The sequence below is a fragment of the Cryptomeria japonica genome, chromosome 7 (assembly GCF_030272615.1).
Source record: "Cryptomeria japonica chromosome 7, Sugi_1.0, whole genome shotgun sequence".
Lineage (NCBI taxonomy): Eukaryota > Viridiplantae > Streptophyta > Pinopsida > Cupressales > Cupressaceae > Cryptomeria > Cryptomeria japonica.
Genome location: NC_081411.1, coordinates 861,127,485 through 861,151,294, shown reverse-complemented (window position 1 = coordinate 861,151,294; position 23,810 = coordinate 861,127,485). Strand labels below are relative to the sequence as shown.

The window sequence follows — 23,810 nt, the reverse complement described above, 5'->3', positions numbered from 1 at the left end:
GCCTGAAATGACAAAGCCAGGCGCTGAAAGATGAAGAAGAAGATGCAGGAACGCGGTGTAGGAGCGCGAGAGCAACCGAACATTGGGAAGCGTGTCACTGGACGACAAGCTAAAGTCCACCATCGGAACCAAAGACCGAAGAACACTCTGAGTACAACAATCATGCATTCTCAGGAAAAGTGCACAGCTAGATTTAATTCCAGGAATTCAGTTTCTATAAACTGAAGTTGTTTTAATGTAAAATTGTTTGTGGGCCCCACTTAAGATATTTTGAAAGAAAGTGGAAACAAGACAGTTGTGGACAGTTATGTGCAACTACAGGATTAACCAAATTAAAACCAAATAGTGGCAAGTAGTTGAAATTATGGTTGGTTGGATAACTGAGAATTGATTGGGCATAGGTTAAAGCTGCCAGCTTCTAGAAGGTAGATCAGGACCCTTGGATGCAGTCCATCCTAGCCTTCGATTCAATTTTGTAAATTCTATAAAAGGCAGAGGTCTTTCTTTTGTAAAGGGTTAGAGATTTTTGTTAGATAGTTAGACAGTTGGTTAGAATTTTGTAATTAGATTTTAGAAGGTAGACGAGGTTAGATCTTAGCAGTAGCATAGAGATGCTGCAGAAATTGTTGTAATAGGCAGCTGAAATCAATATATAAACATTGTTTTGGTGTTTATTGTCTTGTTTTCATCCTGTTTGCATGGTTTCTTTCAGCTAGTTAATTTTAGAGTGCAGGGATTTTAATGGTGAAGTGTGGAGGGGTATTTGATGCATTTTTGGTTCATACCATTGGGGGTCAGCTGATTGTAGGTCACCGTGCATGGTTAGTCTAAACCCAAACTGTGCTTAGTTCAACTGCAGGTGTTCGTCTTAGGCTGCACAAGAATTGGGTGCCTAAAACGAGTGTCTCCGATCTGAAAATCTTTCATCCCTTGAGCTTGCACCATTTTTGTCTAGTTGTGAGGGTATCTCTGGCGAAACAAGAACTGGTTTATTGAAATCTGTCTACCCACTACATCAGCTGTTATCATCCTTGTCCTTAGGCTTCCTGAACCCTTCCCTTTTGATTTTATTTCGTAGTCTGAGAATCGCAGCAGACTAGCTTGCTGCAAATCGTAAGTCCCCTTGTGCTCCCAGTAAATCACATCAATCACTAAGTAATCCCGCAATGAAGACCTAACAACCAAAACCTTGAGGTCATCCCCTTTAATCAAACAAAAAACAGCATTAGGGATTTCCTTATCTCAAGAGAGGATAGGATGCTCGGTGAAATCATTCTATTCTGCGTTGGCCGGATGGAGTTTGCAGCGATGTAACTTTAGACATGTCAACAAATTGGAATACCCTAAAGCACTAATTCTTTTCCTTCTGACTTGAATTTTATCTCTATGGTTTTGTGTTTCATAATAAATTCGCCCAAGGAATATAACCATTGCACTCGTGAGAGCATGTTGGTGAAACCTTCAAAGTCCTCTGTTTCAAATTCCTTTTCTACTACCAATCCCTCATCTATAAAGTTGTTGATAGACTCCCTATCAATTGGTAGTGTTCATTTATGCCATTGCAGAACTTTGTGAGCTCTAAAGGATGACATCTAGGAGCATCACAAAGGGTCGAAATGGTGCCTCTCTAAGCTCTTCTGTTTCCTTTCTTTCAAGTTCTGGTTCATTCACTTCCATCTTTGGTTTATGTTCCGTTTCTTGATTCTCAATCTAAAATTATTTCTGTGAAAACCATGCAGTTCAAATCAAAAGTATTCACTTCACTACTAACTTAGTTTGCATCTAAATGACACTACATTTAAACATTAAAACAAGCAGTTAGCTCATTCTTCATAAACATTTCGTAAGTGCCCTTATTAATAATGCATTTCGTTATTGTACCTTGATTACAATCTAGTTACACTTGTAGCACAATGTGATACATGATGTCTGTAATTATTGATTGTTTGATAACAATGTTGAAAATCTTAGTACTTGGGTTGTAAGTTAAACAATTTGCCTATGCTATTGTCCATAACTATTTCTGATCACAGAGCAGATTAATTTTAACTTAGCAATGCATCAACAAACCTTAGCTGCAATTTAAAAGTCTCTTTCGCATTTAAAATGAAGTTTAACTTGATTGCATTTATGATAATACTGATTAGATTCTACTTTGACCTTCACAATAGGTGAAAGGGTTGATATGTTGATGAAAACGTATTTTTACTGTCAACTTATCCATATACTATTTTGATTTTTAGGTTTGTATTGTATAGCTATAAGATAGGGAGATCCAAAAAGAGAACTCATTTTTGAGGTATACATTCCCCCTGTAGAGATTGCCCTCTTTGTATATTCTTTCTAGCAATGAAATTCTATTGTTTAAGATATTCTATCATGTTAAGTCCATATCTACTGTGTTGTCCACTTAATTGCACTCATAACTCAGATCATGTTGGCAAGATATACCACTTAACTAGTGGCAAGAGTGAAGCCTAGTCAATGGCAAACATCACAATATTGGCTTTTTTAGTAATATCAAAGACATTTTATAGTTGAGCATATAAATGTCTACAATCAAAGGTTAATAAATTGTCACTGCTCTGTGCTATGACGAAGAGATGTTATGAATTGAGTTTTAAAAGCCTATATTGTGCAATATAAAAAAAATATAGTACTTGGCCTACTGGCTGAAGAAACAGTAAAATGTTAATGAGGTTAGACTTTATCAAAAACTCCTGCCAGTTCCAAGTATAAATTAAATGTAGCACACTGGATTTCCCTAAAAACGGAAGGATATACCCATAAGATTAGAGCAGAATAACATGATCCACAATGGAAAGGCACTATAATGATTCCGGAAAATAGACAGTAAATTTGCAGGTAGTCTAAAGAATTAAGTGTCTGGCAGCAAAGTCCTCTTAATGGTTGCAACTCACCTTAGTTGTTGGAGGCCCCAGAATAAGCAGAAGAAATATTTCTGTACAAACTTCCTTGATGCAACAACCCCTAAACGAAGACCAAAATTGTATATTCCATAATTAAATGATGATGTACCATCACTATTCACAGTACAATTAGAACTGAGCTCTTGCAGGCCAGTCTCACGCCAAATGTTGAAACCATCATCATATTTATTTCCACAGTAGACATAGTCCAGAATACAACTATTATCAGGTTCGCATGCTTCTTTCCAACACGTAACCATCCGATCCAGTGCAAATAAATACCAGCAAGCTCCGACCACCTGGCAATGGTAGTATCATTGAATTTTCATAATATTAATTTACAATTTAGCTTTCACCACATAAACAAACTTAAAAAAAGAAAAAAATGTTTCGAATTAATTGTTGAAAGAAATTGAACAAGTAATAAATTGTAGCTGTTCAAAAAATTCCGAAGACTCCATTACAGATATTAGATCTTCATATTTCATTCGTTTCAATCTTCTACCAACTTTGTAGGGATTTGTTAGCAGAAAGTTCTAAAGTTGGCAATTGTATTGCAGATGACTGTAAAGATATGTGGCAATCCATGTGGGCACGGAAGGATGATTAATATATACAGGAGAAAAGTGCTCCAACAAAAATCTATGTAGAGTATCAGTCTCCAAAAGCTAAACTAAAATTGGAACATATTCCTTTGAAAACTGAAAATAAAGTAGAAATTAAGACTTTTGAAACATAATAGATTATAAAACAATACACAAAAAGATTGACATATTTGAGGTATATTTTAAGGCATAATATCAATGATACAAAGAAGATTTCTTTCTCACACCTCAAAATGGAACGACATACTCTAATTTGGTGGGAAAATTGTTAGCATTTTAAAGTCCCTTTCAGAACAAGACAAAACAAACTGTGTTAAGGATGAACCTTTCTCCAAATTAGAAGGGGAATCCTCCTTGTAACAAAACACTAAACTAAACCCTATGACCTATGGGAATGAACTTTAGTTTTTTTTACAATATGCACAGGCTAATTATGGGGTTTTCAGCATGCAAGGCAAATAAACAAAAAAAAAAATACCTATCTTTCGCTTATGGATATGGGCACAAGGCTAATCAACAATTCTACACAACTAGCAAACACTCACTCTTGGCTAAACAGAATAACCTTGCTCTAGACCTGCAATGAAACCACTAGACGCTCTCCATCTCAAGCCTCCAATAAAGAGAACTTGAAAACCACAAATGGGTTCCCAAAACCATAGGCCTAAACTATGTGCCAAGTCTTTGTCCAACTACTCCAAGTTGGACCCATGCGCCTTCAAAGAATTTAGCACCCAAGAACTCCAGATGAATACTAATTATGTTTGCAATCCTCTTACACAACTATTATTAGCAGGCCTGTAATGTCCCCTAATTAGTTATGCCTTTAAATTAACCCAAATTTACCCAAATCTAAAATAAATTAATTAAGTTTATGGGAGTACCTCTGTATACTGTTCTGCAACAAAAAATCAGAGAAAGTATATGAAATGATACTTGTAAAACTGAAACACATGCTAAAGAAGTAGATTGAGTGATGTAAATCTTAATGTATTAATTACCATTAGTATTAAATTTATTAGATCACATCAGATTGTTATATATGTTAGATACAGTCAGATTTGTTAGATGAAATCAGATTATGGGTTGGTTGCTTTTCTTAATTATCCAATTCCTTATTACACTAGGGTAGGCTAGTTGGATAGGGTGTCCAAGAAATCCTTCCTCCTAGGCCCAAGAGCAGATACCATATCCCTCCTGGCTCCATATGGCAGGTGTTAAGTATCCATCATAGAGTGGCGTACCCAGCGAGGTGTTCTATCACCATTCCCCCTCATTACAACCACCTTCTCTCTTAAGCCCAAGAGCAGATGCTTCACCCCTCTTGGCTCCATGTGGCAGGTGTTAGGCATCCACTATGGAGTGGCGTACTTAAGAGAGAGTCCCTCATTTACCATGAATCATTTGTGATATTGTTATTCAATTCATCTCATTATGACAATCAGTTATACCTGATATAGTTATCACAATATATTATATTAGTGCCTTATGTTACATTGGCATTCATGCTTTCTGTTAGTACTACTTTGTATCAGTATTAATCATTTATTATTACAATCAATACGTTATTCCTTATATTATTAGCATTGTATGAATTTACAGTACTACAATAATTTGTGCAGACTCAAATTTGATTGCCTTATGTATCCTTAGATTAATGTACCGATATGTATATATATTATGTCTAACAGTATTGTAATTTTTATGTTGTTTGAATGATTGCATGTTATTTGCCCTTTTAACTTTATATCTAAATTAATGTCATCAATCTGATTAAGATTATCCACAAAGGTTTATATTCAGAAATGTACATATAGAATTTTAAAATCTATATAAAATACTGACTGTTATATTTAATACTGATTCAGAAAATGTACCTGTCCTGTTCTTACTTTCCCTTTTCATCTTTCTGGCAGTCCGGATGATCTTCCTCTATCTTTTATATATGAAATTAAGTATGAATATTCAGCACATCCCCATGCATACCACCAAGAACAAAGATGCTACTGCCTGTAACTTAATAACAGTTCTGTTCTGATCCAATCCATGGTGATGTTGTTGGATGCTTTGATTCCTTTCCTTTATATCTCTCAATGTGAGGGAGAGGTCACACCTCTTCATCATGCATGCCCTTTGGCAAGAGACACACCCTTTCACCATTAGCACCTTTTGAAAGAGTGCAACTCTTCATTATTTCTGCCCTTTGAAAGGAACATAACCTTTCATAATCAGGTCTGCACTTCTTATTTAAATCAGATGTGCACTTCTCATTTTCCAAATTCGCCCTCTCAAATAAGGTTATCTTCTCCCTTTTATATCTTATTGTTCAGGGAGTCACAAATTTTCCTTCCATGTCTTTTGACCATTCATTAACTTAACTAAATTTTAATTAATTATATTCTTTTAATTTTAATTTAATTTTTAATATTTACATTTTATTATTAAATTCTATTTCAAAGTGGGGACATTACAGGGCCAAAGATGCTCTTCCAAGCTCACTAAATAACCACCCCTTTTAATGCTCTTACACAGGACATATTCCCTTACACATTTTGCAATGTTGGAAATATTGTCATTGATGTCAAGGGCAGTCAGTTGAGATCGTTAGACTCCATCATTGATGTCAAAGGTGAGATTGTATTTAAAAGAATGTTTAAAAGGTTCTCATGAATTCAACTAAGGACAGCAAAAAGGAGGAAGTCAAGAAGAAAAACACAACTCCACAAAGAACCAATCCACCTTCAAAGGAAAACATGGACAATTGGAGAAAGCCTTTTCATCAAAGACAGACATATATGACTAGGCTTTATTATTCTTTTAATGGATATTGTTTCTCATGCTACAAATTTCGGCACAAAGTAATAAACTGTAGAAGTCATACAAGGAATGCTCCAAGTTTCACTCAAAGGAATTATAATTCATTTTCTCTTTTAATGAAGTATAATATTATGTGTTACAAGTGCAACAACTTTGGACATACATCACGTTTTTGCAGAACCATCCTTAATGAACCTCCAAGACAAAACAAGATGGAGAAGAATGCCAAGAAAAAACAAAAGGGAAGACCTAAAATGGTTTGGAAAAAGAAGATAACAAAAAGAGAAGAAGAAACCAATGCAAGTGCAACTTGCATTTCATATACCTCCTAGTTCATTAGGAGAAGCACAAGTTTAGGGGGAGTTAAGTATGAAATTATCTTTTACCCCCATCAAGAGAAGACTCAAGATGTAACAAGGGATTGGCAAATATGTTCAAAGATCCAAGATTGGAAGTACATGAAGCTAGCATTCACAGGTTCCTTCATGAAGTTAAACTGTTCAGAAAGTAGGGATAGAATCACAAAGCTTTCATCATAGAATAAGAAGATAAGAAAAGGTAATGAGACATGAGGATTTTTGAGAAAAGGTAATGAGACATAAGAGAAGGCAGATAAGAAGAGGAGACATAAGGAATTTGAAATTGGCGATGAAGTGATGGTATATTTGAGAAAAGAGAGATTCCCGATTGGAACTTATAATAAGTTGCAGATGAAGAAGTTTGGACCCTGTAAGATTTTGAGAAAGTTCAGTTCTGGAAATGCATATGAAGTGGAGCTACCGGATAGTCTAAGTATTTCACCTATATTCAACATTGCAGATCTTCATGAGTAGCATGAGCCAGAATTTAGTGAGGACAGTGTTGCAGACCCTGAGAAACAATTGCACCGGATCAGATTGAAGATATTTTGGACACTAGGATTGGGCGTAGTACCCGGAACAATCGGTACAAAGAATATCTTGTGAAGTGGAAGAGCAGACCAGTTGAAGATTCATCTTGGATTTCTCATGCAGAGGTAGACCGCCTTGGTTTCCGTCTCACCCCAACAAAGTGAGAGGCTCTCTTTTCATTAACCCTGGATGTTTGATGCAGGAGCATCCCCGGTTCACAGCAATCTTGCATCAACCAAAAACATTTTCCTTTCTGTTTTGTTTGCAGTTTCAATTTTCTTTCTGTGTGTCCCGGTTTTGGCTCACCGGATCCTGTGGAGTTGGATTCTACTTGAAGACTTGATCATCTTTCTTGCTTTCAGACCGCATCTCATTTGGATCACTTTCTGGCAAGATATCGCTACCGGTTTCCATAACAGTTTCTTGTTATCGATTGTTCCTTTGTTACCAGTTGCGTGAGACCTATTTTGGTGATCTACCGGAACCCATTTTGAAGCTTGTGGAGCCTTGAGCGTTGATCTCGATGTTTCTTGGCGTGAGGCCGACCTTCTAAGTTTCATCCTTTGGATTTTCCAGAGGAATCTCTTGGCGGAGGCCAACCTTGTTCATTTTGCACGTTAGGTCTTGTTCTTTGGGTTTGGATCCCTTTTGGGTCGACTGGATCCTTTGGATCGATATATATATTTGTAACCATGCCTTAGAATGCAATCGATTAGAATCAATCAAAGTATCAAATAGATAGACTGTGCCTAGAATATAGATCTTTCGATTCAAGTCCCGGTTGTGACCTATTCTACCAGGCATGTGTGTCGGTATGTTGTAACCCGATTATTACCGGTTGGATGTAATCAAATTTCATGCAATAAAACTATCTGTTCTGCATTGCCTCCATCATATTTGTGTGTTTCCGTTGTGTTTACTCTTGCTGACCGATCTGGATTGATCTCCTTAAGGTCCCTCCTCACTGATGACTGCTTCAAAAAGACCACACAGATTCTCCAGCTATGTTGCATTAATGAGTGAAATCATTGAGTCAAAACCCACTAGTGTTGAGGAAGCTTCTAGTCTTCAAGTTTGGAAAGACGCTATGACAGAAGAATACCAATCAATTCTAAAGAATGATGTTTGGGACATTGTTCCTAGACCAGAAGGTAAATCAGTTGTTTCCTCTAAATGGCTCCTCAAAATTAAACATGCCACTGATGGTAGTATTGAAAAATATAAAGCCAGATTTGTAGCTAGAGGATTTTCTCAAAAGGAAGGAATTGACTACGAAGAAACCTTTGCTCTTGTTGCCCGATATACTTCTGTCTGAAGCGTGATTGCTATTGCTGCATCAAAAGGGTGGAAGATCCATCAGATGGATGTAAAGACTGCCTTTTCTAATGGTGTAATTGAGGAAGAAGTATACCTTGAGCAACCTGAAGGTTTTGTAATACATGGAAAAGAATATCATGTTTGTTAATTAAAGAAGACCAGGTTTTGTAATACATGGAAAAGAATATCATGTTTGTTAATTAAAGAAGGCATTGTATGGTCTTAAACAGGCTCCTCGTGCTTGGTATGAGAGGATTGATCATTACCTTTTGAGCTTGAGTTTCTCCAAGAATGATGCAGATTCTATTAGAAAATAAAGTTATTAAGGATCACATCCTTATATAATTTATATATAATGTTCTCATATAAGGTTATAAAACCTTATATATTATATGCTTTATAAGCATATCCCATTTGAAATAATTATAATCTAATAATTATTAGATTATTAATTATCTATGAGTGGGGGTTATTGAAAAGGTGTGACTAGTGAAGCCACCCTTCCTCCTATATTTAAGGAGGTTCTCTCTCATTTGAGAGTATGTGAATTTGGAGCTTTTATGGTGAGTTGTATCACTATGCACAAGAGGTATTATTGGCCATGTGGAAGTATTGGAGGCGTATCCCTAGGTTCATGTCTATTTTATGATAGACAATATTTGTAAGTGTTTTAATTAAATGATGCTTTATGGAGTTTTTTACCTGAAACGGTTTTCCTCATGTATATCTTGTGTATTGTGTACATTTATGCATGTATGATTCTCATTTTATTGTTTATAATGATTAGTATCCTAAGATCCTAATTTCTAACAGATTCTAACCTATATTTCAAGGTAATTAATGGAGAAATCTTGATCCTAATTCTTTATGTTGATGACTTATTAATTACAGGAGAAGATCATCTTATTATCAAATGTAAGCAAGAGTTAGCATCTGAATTTGATATGAAAGATCTAGGTCTATTAGACTATTTCCTTGGTTTAGAAGTATGGCAGAAATCTGATGGAATAATTCTAAGTCAAGGAAAGTATACCATTGACATTCTGAAAAGGTTTGGAATGATGGATTGTAAATCCATGGTTACACCTATGGAAACAAACTTGCATAAGTTAAGAGAAGATGCAGCTTATTCAAACTTGGCAGATCCCACTTTTTATAGGCAAATGATTGGGTCCTTGATGTACTTGGTCAACACTAGACCAGATATTTGTTATGCAGTGAGTGCACTTAGTCAATTCATGAGTGAACCAAGACAAATACATCTGGTTGCGGCAAAGCATATTCTGAGATACCTATGTGGCACAATTGGATATGGTTTAAAATATGATGATGTGGACCTGAACCTTCATGGGTATACTGATTCTGATTGGGTTGTGAGTGTAATTGATTAGGAAAGCACATCAGGGTGTTGTTTCAGTTTGGGTTCGGCTATAATTTCCTGGTTCAGCAGGAAGCAATCTTCAGTTGCACTCAGCTCCACAGAAGAATAGTATATTGCAGCATCCATGGGGGCTCGGGAAGCTGTGTGTCTTAGAAAAATTCTTGTAGGATTGTTTGGACAATCCTTAGACCCTACTATCATCCATTGTGACAATCAAAGTTGTATAAAGCTTTCTGTCAATCTTGTGTTTTATGACAGAACAAAGCACGTGGAGATTCCTTATCATTATGTTAGAGACATGGTGGAAAGGAATGTTATTCAGTTGAGATATGTTAGTACAAATGAACAAACTGTCGATATCCTCACCAAGCCTCTTTCTAGAATAAAGTTCGCATACTTTCGAGGTAAGCTTGGTATGGTAGAAAATGTAGCTCTGGCTGGGATTGAGTCTCAACAACATTGATTTGTTTTAATAGTACTAATGTATTCTCTAAGATGTTTAATGTGTAAACTCTTATTAATGCAATCTTATTAATCTGATATGGTTCATGATTAGTGTCATGTGTGTGACTCCATGACTACTTTGGTTCAGTGCTTGATGAGCTCTTGTGAACATTATTGTGAGGTGACGATCTCTCAATGATGAACACTTGTACTTGTGATCATTATCGTAAGGTGACGATTTTATGATATTGATTGATCATACCATTATGATGGATATCATGAGACGTGATATCTATGGATATGTCATAATGGTTTATATCTCTAGTAGTAATATCTATGGATATGCCATAATGGTGGATATCATGAGACGTGATATCTATGGACAAGCCATAATGGTAGATATTACATAAAGAGATATTCATGGTGGATTTCATGTGACGTGAAATCCGTGGACATGCCATGTAATAATTTCTTTAGATATACCATGATGGTGGATATCATGAGACGTGATATCCATGGACAAGCCATAATGGTGAATATGATCTAAAGAGACATTTATGGTGGATATCATGTGACTTGATATCCATGGACATGCCATAAATAATTAATATCACAGTGAGGTGATATCTTCCTCTTACACATACAGTGAGGCTGCTCATACCATCACCATAAGGTGATGCATCTTACGAAAGGATAGAAGGATTCCTCCCTAGCTAAGAGGGAGTGTTGAATATGTATAGCTTCGGTCATAATTTGCTGATCAAGTCTATACAATTCAACTGTCTGATTGGACTATTGGCCCAAATTCTTTTGAAACTCACTTCATTTCAATTTCATGTCCCCTCAAGACATGGCACCCACTTTACCCAGTCTTCCTAGGCAAAAGTTCCACTTTTCCTAGGTGAACACTTGCAACATACAAAATAAAGCCAACATGAAGTGTTGTAATATTCTCAACGCCATCAGACTTAGGAAATAATAATATTGACAGCAGATATACATCTTTTTCCCTAAGTCGCCCATAATAAAATTAATCAGCAATAAAATAATTAAATATTAAACCTTAGGATAAGGAAATAATATTTAATTAAATCTTATAACTCCAATACTGATTATCATCAAAATCAAGGATGAAACTGAGCAATGAGAACCACTGAACTGAACTGGATCAGAGCCTTGCCCAAGACTGCCAAAAATAGCAATGCTCAAATTGCCACTTACTAAAAATAGTAAGTCATGAAATACTGCTCCGAAAAGCATGATCTTCACACCCAGAGAAAGAGCTTGGAAAGCTCGATAAAACTATACCATCCAGTCAGCCAAACCCTAACTAAAAATTGTAAGTTCACACTTCGTCGTAGAATCAAATGCATGTTATGCCATCCTGAAGTTCATGAAGAACCTAGAAGGAAACCATAAACAGAACTGAAGAATTCCCTCCTAACAAACCCTAAAAGCTCGTGCACAACTCCACAAAAGTAGGAAACCCTAATTCTCCTTTCCAAATAGCCTACGGGTCTCCGGAATAGGCCACTGGATCATTGAATGAACATCACTGAGAAGGGGACATTACAGTCCGCCCTTCCCAAAATTGCTTGCCCTCAAGCAATGGCAAACCAGGATACTGTACAATCTCCTCATTCTCCCATGTAGCATCCTCAACTAGTAAGTCTTTCCACTTAACCAAATACTCTCTTATGGTCCTCCTCAAAAATCGTGCTTTGACATCAAGGATTGCTTCAGGAACTAGCACCAGTTCTCCCTCTTCATCCAAAGGAGGCAAATCAGAAGAAACTATCACATTATGCCCAAGCGCCTTTTTGAGGCGTGACACATGGAAGACATTATGTACTCAGCTACTCGTTGGTAGCTCCAACTCATAAGCCACAACTCCCACTCTCCTGATGACCTTGAATGGTCCATAAAAATGTGGCTTAAGCTTTTCCACTCCACTCTTCTTAAGAGTAGACTGTCTGAAGGGTTGTAGTCTCAAGTAGACCATATCACCAACCTCAAATGAACGGTCAATACATTGTTGATCAGCGTACAACTTCGGTTGATTCTGTGCAATTTGGAGGTTGTCCTTCAATGCATTCAAAATATCCTGACACTGTTCAACCATATCCCTAGCTTGGGGTGCTCTGCTATCTCCAAGCACCAAGTCGGCAAAGCTAGGGGCCTCGTAACCGTACAATGCCATGAAAGGAGACATCCAGATGGACATGTGATAAGTGGAATTATAGCAGTATTCACCAAGATGTAGCCATCTTACCCATGCCTTTTGCAGCTCTGAAACATAGTTTCCCAGGTAGCCTTCCATCCACTTATTTACTATCTCTGTTTGTCCATCTGTCTCTGGATGGTAACTCGTGCTTGGGGTAAGCACAGTACCATGCAATCGAAAGGTCTCTTGCCAAAAAGCGTTTAGGAACTTGTTGTCCCTATCACTTGCAATGTTTTTAGGCAGCCCATGTAGCCTAAACACCTCACAAAAGAACAAATCAGCAACCTAGGCTGTTGTAAATGAGCTGGTAGTAGAGAAAAAGTGAGAAAAATTTGTTAATCTGTCTACCACCACATAGATACAATCCTTCCCACTAGCTCTAGGCAGCCCAATGATGAAATCCATAGAGATACTTTCCCATTTTTGATTGGGAATCGACAATGGTTGCAACAACCCGACAGGTGCAGTGTGCTCGTTTTTGTTCTTCTGACAAGTATGGCATTCCCTGATGTACTTCAAGACATCTGTTTTCAATCCTTTCCAAGAGAATCTCTCTCGGATTTGCCTGTATGTCTTGAAAAAACCTTAATGACTAGCAAGGGGAATGTCCTTAAAAGTTTTTAATACCTTCACCTTCAACTTAGATTCAGGTGGAAGAAAGATTCTACCCTTTTACACATTATCAAACCATCCACCAAACTGTACTTTTCATCATGAAAAGTACCCTCAATAAGGCTGGTTGCAAACTGATTTTTGGCATAATCAGCCTGCAACAAATCTTTCCAATCAGCAGTGAGCTCACATAAAGAGTTGAGATGTGGTCAATGTGAAAGTGCATTTGCCCCTGTAAAATTCCCTTCTAAGACTGTTTGTAAGTAAATATGTTTGTCCAATTTAAGCAGAAGTGTCATTAAATAACTATGGAATAATTTAACCATTTGCAATTCCAAATTAATCTTCAGGTTTAATAATGAATACAGCATTTATTATTTACTCTTTAATCAACATTCAAGTAGGGGTTCACACAGTGCACCTATAATTTGCAGGTCTGTTTGTTTCCATTCTCGTGGTTGATGGCTGACTGGAAAACTTTAATAGATTCTTATTTAGCAGATAGCTCTTTGTGATGCAGATAATATAATTCCCACACTTTGGTATAATTGTTGTGTTACTCCCACTTGGAATGCTCATGACTATGGATACACACTCTGGGCATATCTCTTATCGGAGGTCCTACTTCACGTGGCTGGAGGAAAGAAACCCGCGCAACCCGACCATACCCGGAATGGGTCCTGCGATGGAAATGTTTGTATGTTTCTGAACGCGCCGCAAGGTCAAACTTGATATTGGGTTTTTGGCAGTGTAGAAGCTACGTGTTATTATGGACACGCTGAAAGAATGTATAGTGCGCCCTGTCTGCTCTCCGGCAAGGTATAAAGCCGTGTAAACTCCACCAAACTCCGTTAGATTCCTCCTAGTACATCTGACGCCCAATATTCATGCCACTGGATAACCGTGCAGAGATTCACCATTCGTAGTTCCAATAGGCCAGATGAAGTTGGCGAAAGGAATTGTTCAGCCCGTATTGCTATCACGTGGATAGAAAATTCATCTTCAAAAACATTGTATTGTTTTTATTCCCCTACTCTTTATTTGCCAATCTTATTTATAAGAAATAAATAGGTAAAAGTTCCGTAAGGAACCAACTCCCGTAGATTAAATCATTATGTCATAACCCCTCTTTGGACATGGGATTAAATAAAGACGATAATTAAAATATTTATTAATTAACATTTAATAATATTGGAAAATCGTCTCATTTATGAGACTTCACGATTTTCCTTTAATATATGATTATTAATATTTATTATTTGTTATGATTATTATTTATTATTATTGTTTTATTTTAATGTAACGTTCATATTTCAATTATTAATATTATATTAACTATTAAAAAAGTTTTACCATTAAAACATAAAATAGATATATTGAATATATTAAACTGACCGAGTCAACTTAGTTCACTAATTAATATACATTGTATTATGTATATGAATCAACTATTATATGATTCGATTCTATGAGATAATTAATATGAATCGATTAATATATGAATCGATTCTATGTAATGCTTAATATATATGAATTGGTTAATATATAAATCAGTTCTATGTTATGATTAAATATGAATTGACTCTTTGTTAAAACGTGTTAACTTAGTCTTTTAGACGTGTTAATGCTTGACCGTTCTAAGTGGGGGGAGACGTGTTGGTTAGAGACATGCTGTTTGGAACAGGCATCATGTTAAGTATATGAGTTCGATATTTCCCTTCCATTAGATCATCGATCTCAGCATAAGATAGAAGCATATAAAATTCGGTCCCACATTCTACGAATCAGATTTGTCCAGCACCAACAGCAGATCATGTCCTCTATTCTGTAGATTCTCTATCATCTCCTAGTCAGCATTACACAATCAACAATCAGTCTGAATTCCTCCTTTGCGCCGTGATTCTTCTGTTTACCAGCAGATCATCATTGATAGGGCAGATTGAACTCATAGTTTGAATTGTATTGATACTATCCTAAGAAGTCATTGGCAAATAATTTTGTAAACATAATCTGATCTCCAAACTCAACAAGATATTCTAATTCTTCTTATACAAACCATAAACTCGGTCTGTAATAATACTTTGGAATGTCACATCAGACCCCCTTTGTGATGGGTAATTGGAATCTCTATCAGAATTCATAATAGACTTCTCTGGGAACAGTATTTACATCAGACTTTATTACATAAGGAAGGTTATATATTACTGTCGATTACAACATTTCACATTCATATAAGAAGCACCTTACTAATCTAATTAAAATTATTCTTAGATTATCCAAGCTTTGTAGAAGTATTATGCATTGTTCTCTCTTACTTAATATTGATGTAATTGTCCCGATATTCCAAGATATCCTAAAAGGGGACATTACACATTAAATAATAGTTAGGCAACCAATATTTAACGTTAATCTTTATTAAAAAGAACTATTATAATATATCATGCCAAAAAATGATATAATATAAAGGAAGTTCACTTTATTAAAATCAAACTAAGCTTAATTTGACGATGACTTTGACGGGGACATTACAGTCTCCCCTGCCTCAAGTTGCTTGCCCTAAGCAACTCCAAAACTCTTTCTTTTTCCCAAGTGGCATCATCATGAGGCAGATTTTTCCATTTGATGAGATTTTCCTTGATAGTTTTGTTCCGCAATTGTCTATCTCGTGTGTCCAAAATTACTTCTGGAATCATTTCGAGCTTTCCTTCATCATTCAAAGGAGGTAAATCTTCGGAAACTAACACCTACTGTCCGAAAGCTTTTTTGAGACAAGATACATGAAATATATTGTGTATCTTGCTATCCACTGGTAAATCAAGTTCATAGGCTACTGCGCCAACCTTCCGGACTACCTGATATGGGCCGTAAAACCGAGGTTTCAATTTTTCAGAACCACTGCGTTTGAGAGAAGATTGCCGATAAGGTTGCAACCTGAGAAATACCAAATCTCCCACTTCGAAATGGCGTTCAACTCGCTTTTTATCCGCATAGATTTTCTGTTGATTCTGAGCACATTGCAAATTCTCCTTAAGAGCTGTCAAAATGTCTTGGCTTTCTTGAAGCCAATCACAAGTTCTGGGTACATTGCTCTGTTCAAAAGCATAGTCGAGAAAAGAGAATACATCATAGCCATATAATGCTTTGAAAGGAGACATACCAATTGACATATGAAAAGTAGTATTATAACAATATTCACCCAGATATAACCAACGAACCCAAGCCTTTTGAAGACCGGCTACATAGTTACGAATATAACCCTCAATCCACTTGTTCACTATTTCCGTCTACCCATCAGTTTGCCGATGGTAAGTAGTGCTATGATTCAATTCTGTACCTGTCAACCTGAAAAGCTCCCCCCAATATATGCTCTAAAATTTGCTATCTCTATCACTGATTATAGTCTTTGGTAAACCATGTAATCGGAAAACCTCTCTGAAGAATAACTCTGCAATCTGAACTGCTGTAAATTCTATAGTGATAGAAAACAAGTGTGTAAATTTAGTTAATCTATCCACCACAACAAATATACAATCCTTATGTAATGTCCCTACTAGTTAGGGATCACTATCCTGCAAAAACAGATTGTTAGAATACAACAGACATATAGATATATATATATATGTAATCTAAATTGCAACCAAATTTTAAAATACTTAATTAACATAATCATAATTTTAATCTAATAAAAAGGATACGAATGCCATACAAAGTATGTCCTTAGGCAGCCGTGAAGCTCGCCTTCTTGGAACCCATCTTGGTTCCAAGCCCTCCAGGAAGTCGAAGGTGAATTCGACTCTTGTCTTGAATGTAATTTCTTACATCCAAGCCCTCCAGGAAATCGAAGGTTATTTCGATTCTTGTCTTGGGTGTAACCTCTTACGCCCAAGCCCTCCAAGGAAGACCATGTGTCATTCCTTGCCTTGGGTGATGCAGCCCATCACCCAACTCCTCGGAGTGGACTGGCCAGATCCATCTCCTCTTGGTTGAACTTAATCAACCAAGCCCTACATATGCATATCAATAATCAGTATATATACTGCCCTAGGGATTTTCATAATCCCTTCCTTAGACTAAGGGAGTTTCCTCCCTATAGCCTCCAACATGTGTTTACATTTGTATTTCTAATGCACTCTGATGATTTAGTACTATTTTATTTCCTAATCTACATTTAACATGTATTCCTAATGTATTCTTTAACATATATACATATTAAATGTACCCTATCATTGTTAACATATGCATTACACTTTCCTTGATAACATCTATATTCCTTAATCATTCCCTATGTGTAGATTAGTATATTAATTAATTGTATTCCTTAATGCGCACATGTTTTAGCCTTAATATATTCTTACCAATGCTCAATGAAATATACATTAATTAATATTAACATATTAATTATCATACTTAGTAAATGGTAATTTTAATGCGTATTATTACTGCCTTAACACATTCCTTATCTATGTTCAATAAACACTATAAGTTAATCCACACTAATAAATTAATTATTTATAATATATTATACCTTACCTCTTACCTACTGGTCACAAAAGTCTACTCTCGAATGCTCTCCCATGCTCTCCCCCCCCCTTCCCTTGCGGCGGCTGCTTCCCTTTAAAGCCTTGTGAAGGGCTGTGACCCTCCACGATCCCCTTCCGCACCAAGGGGTGTGGTGGTAATTCGCACCTCTTGGTGCGGGGGAATCGGGAGGGCTTACTTATTTGTATGCCTTTATTATAATTTAATTTTAAATATATAATAATGTTTGCCCTTTTTAATATATATACATATTAAATGTAACACTTCTTTCATTTGTTATATATTTAAGTTAATAACATAACACTTCTTTTATTATATGTATATATTAAATATATGACATACTAAATAATTCTTTCCTTTATTATATAAATATATTTCCTCTATTTAATATAATACTTATATTATATTAATCATGTATTTACAATAATCTTATTTGCTTGATCCATATCCTTCAATATTATTACATAACTTTACATTAGGTGATAACGCGGGGGTTATCACACCTTACCTTGGGATTTCGGTAACCCTGTGATGAAATCCATGGATATACTTTCCCATTTCTGATCTGGTATAGGTAGAGGCTGTAATAAACCGACAGGATACGTTTGTTCTGCTTTATTTTGTTGGCAGGTAGTGCATTCCTTGACATAGCGTAGGACATCTTTTTTTAAGCCTTTCCAAGTGAACCTTTCTCTTACCTGACGGTACGTTTTGAAGTACCCAGGATGCCCTGCTAGAGGAATATCATGCATAGATTGGAGAATTTTTTCTTTTAGCTTCGACCCTGGGGTTAAATAAATCTTGTCTTTGTAATAAATAACATCATTAACAATTTTATATTTATCATCTTGTATGATACCATCTAGTAGATCACATGCAAAAGAATCCTTTGAATACTCGACCAGCAATAAAGATTTCCAATCACCTGTTACGACAGATAACGCATTGATTCCAGGCCTTCTAGATAAAGCATCAACAACAACATTATTTTTACCTTTTACATATTCAATCTCGAAGTCATAAGCTTGAATTTTACTGATCCACTTCTGTTGCCTGTCATTTAAATCATTTTGTCCCAAGAAATATCTCAGACTGTTATGGTCAGTTTTCACCACAAATCTACTACCAACCAAATACTGTCTAAATTTTGTCAATGCATGCATGATTGCCAACATTTCTTTATCATAGATAGAATATAATTTCTCAAGTTTATTAAGTTTCCTGCTTTCATAAACTAGAGGGTGTTTGTTTTGCATTAAAACTGCCCCTATTCCATCACCAAAAGCATCACATTCCAACACAAAAGGCTGATTAAAATCTGGAAGTGCAAATACTGGACAAGAACTCATTACCTCTTTAAGTTTCTCAAATAACTGTTGAGCTTCCTCAGTCCATCTGAATGCCCCCTTTTTGGTAAGATCTGTCAAGGGTGTCTCAAGCTGTGAAAAACCTTTGACAAACCTCCTATAATAACTGCATAAACCAAAGAATCCCCTTAATTCTGTAAGGTTCCGTGGCGGTGGTGGCCAATCCAAAATGGCTCTTATCTTTTCTTGATGAACCTGTACCCCTGTTGCACTGATCATATGCCCTAGATACAAAATTTCAGTTATTCGGAATTCACATTTAGACGCCTTTGCATACAGTGATTGTGATTCCATAATACCAAGGACTATATCAATATGTCTCAAATGTTCTTCCCAAGTTTTGCTATAAAGCAATATATCATCAAAGAATACTAGCAAAAATTTCCTTAACTGTTTGTTAAAAATATGATTCTTACAGGACTGAAATGTTGTCGGAGCATTAGTTAGACCAAACGGCATAACTAAGAATTCATAATGACCATAATGACAACGGAAAACAGTTTTATGAATGTCTTGTTCTCTTAACTTAATCTGGTGATACCCTGATCTCAAATCAATCTTAGAAAAATAAATAGCACCATGCAATTCATCTAACAATTCATCAATTCGAGGAATTGGATACCTGTTTTTGATTGTTTTCTTGTTAAGAGCTCTGTAATCAATACACATTCGAAGAGTTCCGTCCTTTTTGACCAATACTACAGATGAAGCAAAAGGACTTGAACTAGGTCTGATATGTCCCATATCCAATAACTCCTTAATTGCCTTTTCTATTTCATCCTTGAATGTTTTAGGGTGTCTATAAGGAGTAGTAATCACTGGTTTAGCACCTTCTAATTCAATAGTGTGTTCAAAATCTCTATCAAGTGGGACTCCTGGAGGAATATCATTAAAAACCAAATGATGTGAATCTAATACTGTTAACAAATCAGCTTGATAAGATTTAGATTCAAAACCTGATACCTTGTTGGAGACTAAACATTGTGCTGACCATGCCACATCTCCATGTCTGAAAATAGCTTCCATTCTTTTTGCACTGATGATCCTGGGGCCACTGTTAGACATACCACGAAGGACTACCTTCCTATCATCAATTTTAAAAGAGAATTCCATTCTTTTAAAGCTCTGTGTATATTCATCTAACGTTTCCATCCACTGTATGCCCAAGACAACATTATTGTCAACCAAATCAATCACGTAGAAATTATCAGTAACAGTGTAATTGCCAAGAGTAATATTCAATCTAGGAACTTTATGAGTGCTAGACAAATTAGTTCCACCTGCTACTCTAACATCAAATCCTTCATGTTTTTCAATATGCAAACCACGTTTTTCCACAAGTGCTGCATCTATAAAATTATGTGTATAGCCACTATCAAGCATAACAATAACACGTTGTCCATTCAAAACTCCTCTAACTCTGAAAATATTATAATGTGGGGTTTCTGTCATGGATGCTATTACTCCTCTTTGTTTGGTACCTATTTCTGATTCAGTGTTCTGTGGTGCTCGTTCTATGTTAGGATCGACATTCTCGTCATCCTCACTGTCAGACGTAACCTCGATATAATGAATTTTTCCCTTCCCTAAACATCTGTGTCCAGGCTGGCATGCTTCTCTACAACTGAAACATAGTTTTTTCCTTCTGAGTTCTTCTCTTTCCTCTTTATCTAGCCTGTTTCTAGGGAAATCATCTTTGTTGAAGGGTTATTTGTCTTTTTCCGGTTTAGGAGGTGGTCCTTTGTTAAAATTTTTTCCTTTTGAAGATAGTTCCAATTCTCTTGCTCTTTTGACAGCTGTTTGTGAAGTAAGGGGGTTTAAGGATTTAACCCACCCTTTGAGGGAATCAGACAATCCATCTATAAATATCACAATCTTGTGTCTTTCGAAGATTTCAGTAACTAAGACAACCAATTTTTCAAATTTAGATATATATTGTTCAACAGTTCCGGTTTGCTTAAGTTGAGTCAAATCCTTAAGATGTAATTCAAGATCTTTAGAATCAATCCTATCAATAAGTTTCTCAGTGAACTCAGCATAAGTGCCTATCAAATTATGACCTAAGGTTATTTGTCCGTGATGCCACCATTCATGTGCTACACAGTCAAGATGTAACGCAACATATTTAATTGCCTCTTCTTCCAACATAGGATTTAATTGGATGTATGTATCTATTTTTTGCACCCAAGCCCGAGCAGTTGTCTTACATGAACCATCAAAATAAGGAATGGACATTTTCCCATTTTTTCTTTGTAATTCATTGTTATTTCCTCGCTGTCCTCTTGGCCTATGTTTCATTCTGACATCTAAATATTCTCTAAATGTCATTGATGATCTGAATTCTTCACCGGAACCTAACCAGTCTTGATGTATTTCTTCCTGTATTTCTCTTCTTGTAGGTTCATTTTCAGGTGGCTGGTTTCTAGCGGTTAATGTAGGCATAAATGGTCTAGCTGTTCCTGTTCTTTCTAGCTGATTATTAACTGACTGTTCATCTCTACCCCCATTATTTTGATGTTGATTATTCTGCCTTCCATTATTTTGGTGCTGATTTACATTATTGGCCATAAATTGGGTCATCAAATTGGTCATTCTGTTAACGTTATTCTGCATATCTTGCTGACTTCTGATTAGTGCAGCCAATAAATCCCTATTGTTATCTAGGTCTCCCATGTTGGTTTCAAAGATAAGTTCTTTCTTCGTCAGTTTCTGTGTGGCTATCCTCAATTTCAAACGGAATAGACGAACTACTTTGTGTTAAAGGAGAATTTGTAAATCTGTTTTGACGAGCCCTAGTACTTCGGAAAATATAATTTCAATGGTGCATACTCAACTGTGCATTAAGTTTTCCTGAAAATACCCTACAGGCTGGTAGGATTCAAGGCTCTGATACCACTGTAAAATTCCCTTCTAAGACTCTTTGTAAATAAATATGTTTGTCCAGTTTAAGCAGATGTGTCATTAAATAACTATGGAATAATTTAACCATTTGCAATTCCAAACTAATCTTTAGGTTTAATAATGAATACAACATTTATTATTTACTCTTTAATCAACATTCAAGTAGGGGGTCACACAATGCACCTATAATTTGCAGGTCTGTTTGTTGCCATTCTCGTGGTTGATGGCTGACTGGAAACTTTAATAGCTTCTTATTTAGCAGGAAGTTCATTCTCCATGACCCGCACAACAGACAGCTCTCTGTGATGTAGATAATATAATTCCCGCACTTTGGTATAATTGTTCTGTTACTCCTGCTTGGAATGCTCGTGACTATGGATACACACTCTGGGCATACCTCTTATCGGAGGTCCTACTTCATGCGGCTGGAGGAAAGAAACCCGCGCAACCTGACCATACCCGGAATGGGTCTTGCGATGGAAATGTCTGTATGTTTCTGAACGCGCCGCAAGGTCAAACCCGATATCGGGTTTCTGGCGGTGTAGAAGCTGCGTGTTATTATGGACACGCTGAAAGAATGTATAGTGGGCCCTGTCTGCTCTCCAGCAAGGTATAAAGCCGTGTAAACTCCACCAAACTCCGTTAGATTCCTCCTAGTACGTCTAACGCCCAATATTCACACCACTTGATAACCGTCAGAGATTCACCATTCGTAGTTCCAATAGGCTAGATGAAGTTAGCGAAAGGAATTGTTCAGCCCGTATTGCTATCACGTGGATAGAAAATTCATCTTCAAAAACATTGTATTATTTTTATTCCCCTACTCTTTATTTGCCAAGCTTATTTATAAGATACAAACAGGTAAAAGTCCCGTAAGGAACCAACTCCTGTAGATTAAATCATTAAATAATAGTTAGGCAACAAATATTTAACGCTAATCTTTATTAAAAAGAACTATTATAATATATCATGCCAAAAAATGATATAATATAAAGGAAGTTCACTTTATTAAAATCAAACTAAGCTTAATTTGATGGTGACTTTGACGGGGACATTACAACCACTATGTTGGTTTTTCCTTTGACATACTCAATGTCAAAGTCGTAAGCCTGAAGCTTACTAACCCATTTCTGCTGCTTTTCATTCAAATCTTTCAGGTGCATGAAGTGTATAAGACTGTTATGATCAGTCTTAACAACAAACTTACTCCCCACAAGATATTGCCTGAACTTCGCAAGACCATGCATTATGCAAGCATCTCTTTATCGTAAATAGAATATGATCTCTCAGCTCCTCTCAGTTTTCTTTTTTCAAATGCAATCGGGTGTTTGTCTTGCATCAACACAGCTCCAACACCCTCTCTTGATGCATCGCATTGAAGCTCGAAGGGCTTGGAGAAATCAGGTAGGGCCAAATTAGGGCATGAGCTCATAAGTTCTTTAAACTTGTCAAAAACTCCTTGTGCCTTTTCTAAATTGCCACTGAATTTTAAAATACTTAATTACATAATCATCATTTTAATCTAAAAAAGGATACGAATGCCATACAAAGTATGTCCTTAGGCGGCCGTGAAGCTTGCCTTTTTGGAACCTATCTTAGTTCCAAGCCCTCTGGGAAGTCGAAGGTGAATTCAACTCCTGTCTTGAATGTAATTTCTTACATCCAAGCCCTCTAGGAAATCGAAGGTTATTTCGATTCCTGTCTTGGGTGCAACCTCTTACACCCAAGCCCTCCAAGGAAGACCATGAGTCATTCCTTGCCTTGGGTGATGCATCCCATCACC

The 23,810-nt window shown here is 36.4% G+C and overlaps 1 protein-coding gene across 1 annotated transcript in view; it reads right to left on the bottom strand.

The window, feature by feature from the left end:
* The window catches only part of LOC131047032 (probable cyclic nucleotide-gated ion channel 5), a 369,446-nt gene that overhangs the window by 110,559 nt on the left and 235,077 nt on the right, over window positions 1-23,810 (bottom strand). The window contains exon 5 of the mRNA XM_057980826.2: window positions 2,922-3,229. Within this exon, the coding sequence (XP_057836809.2) occupies window positions 2,922-3,229 (308 nt within the window). The remainder of the gene's footprint in view (window positions 1-2,921; window positions 3,230-23,810) is intronic.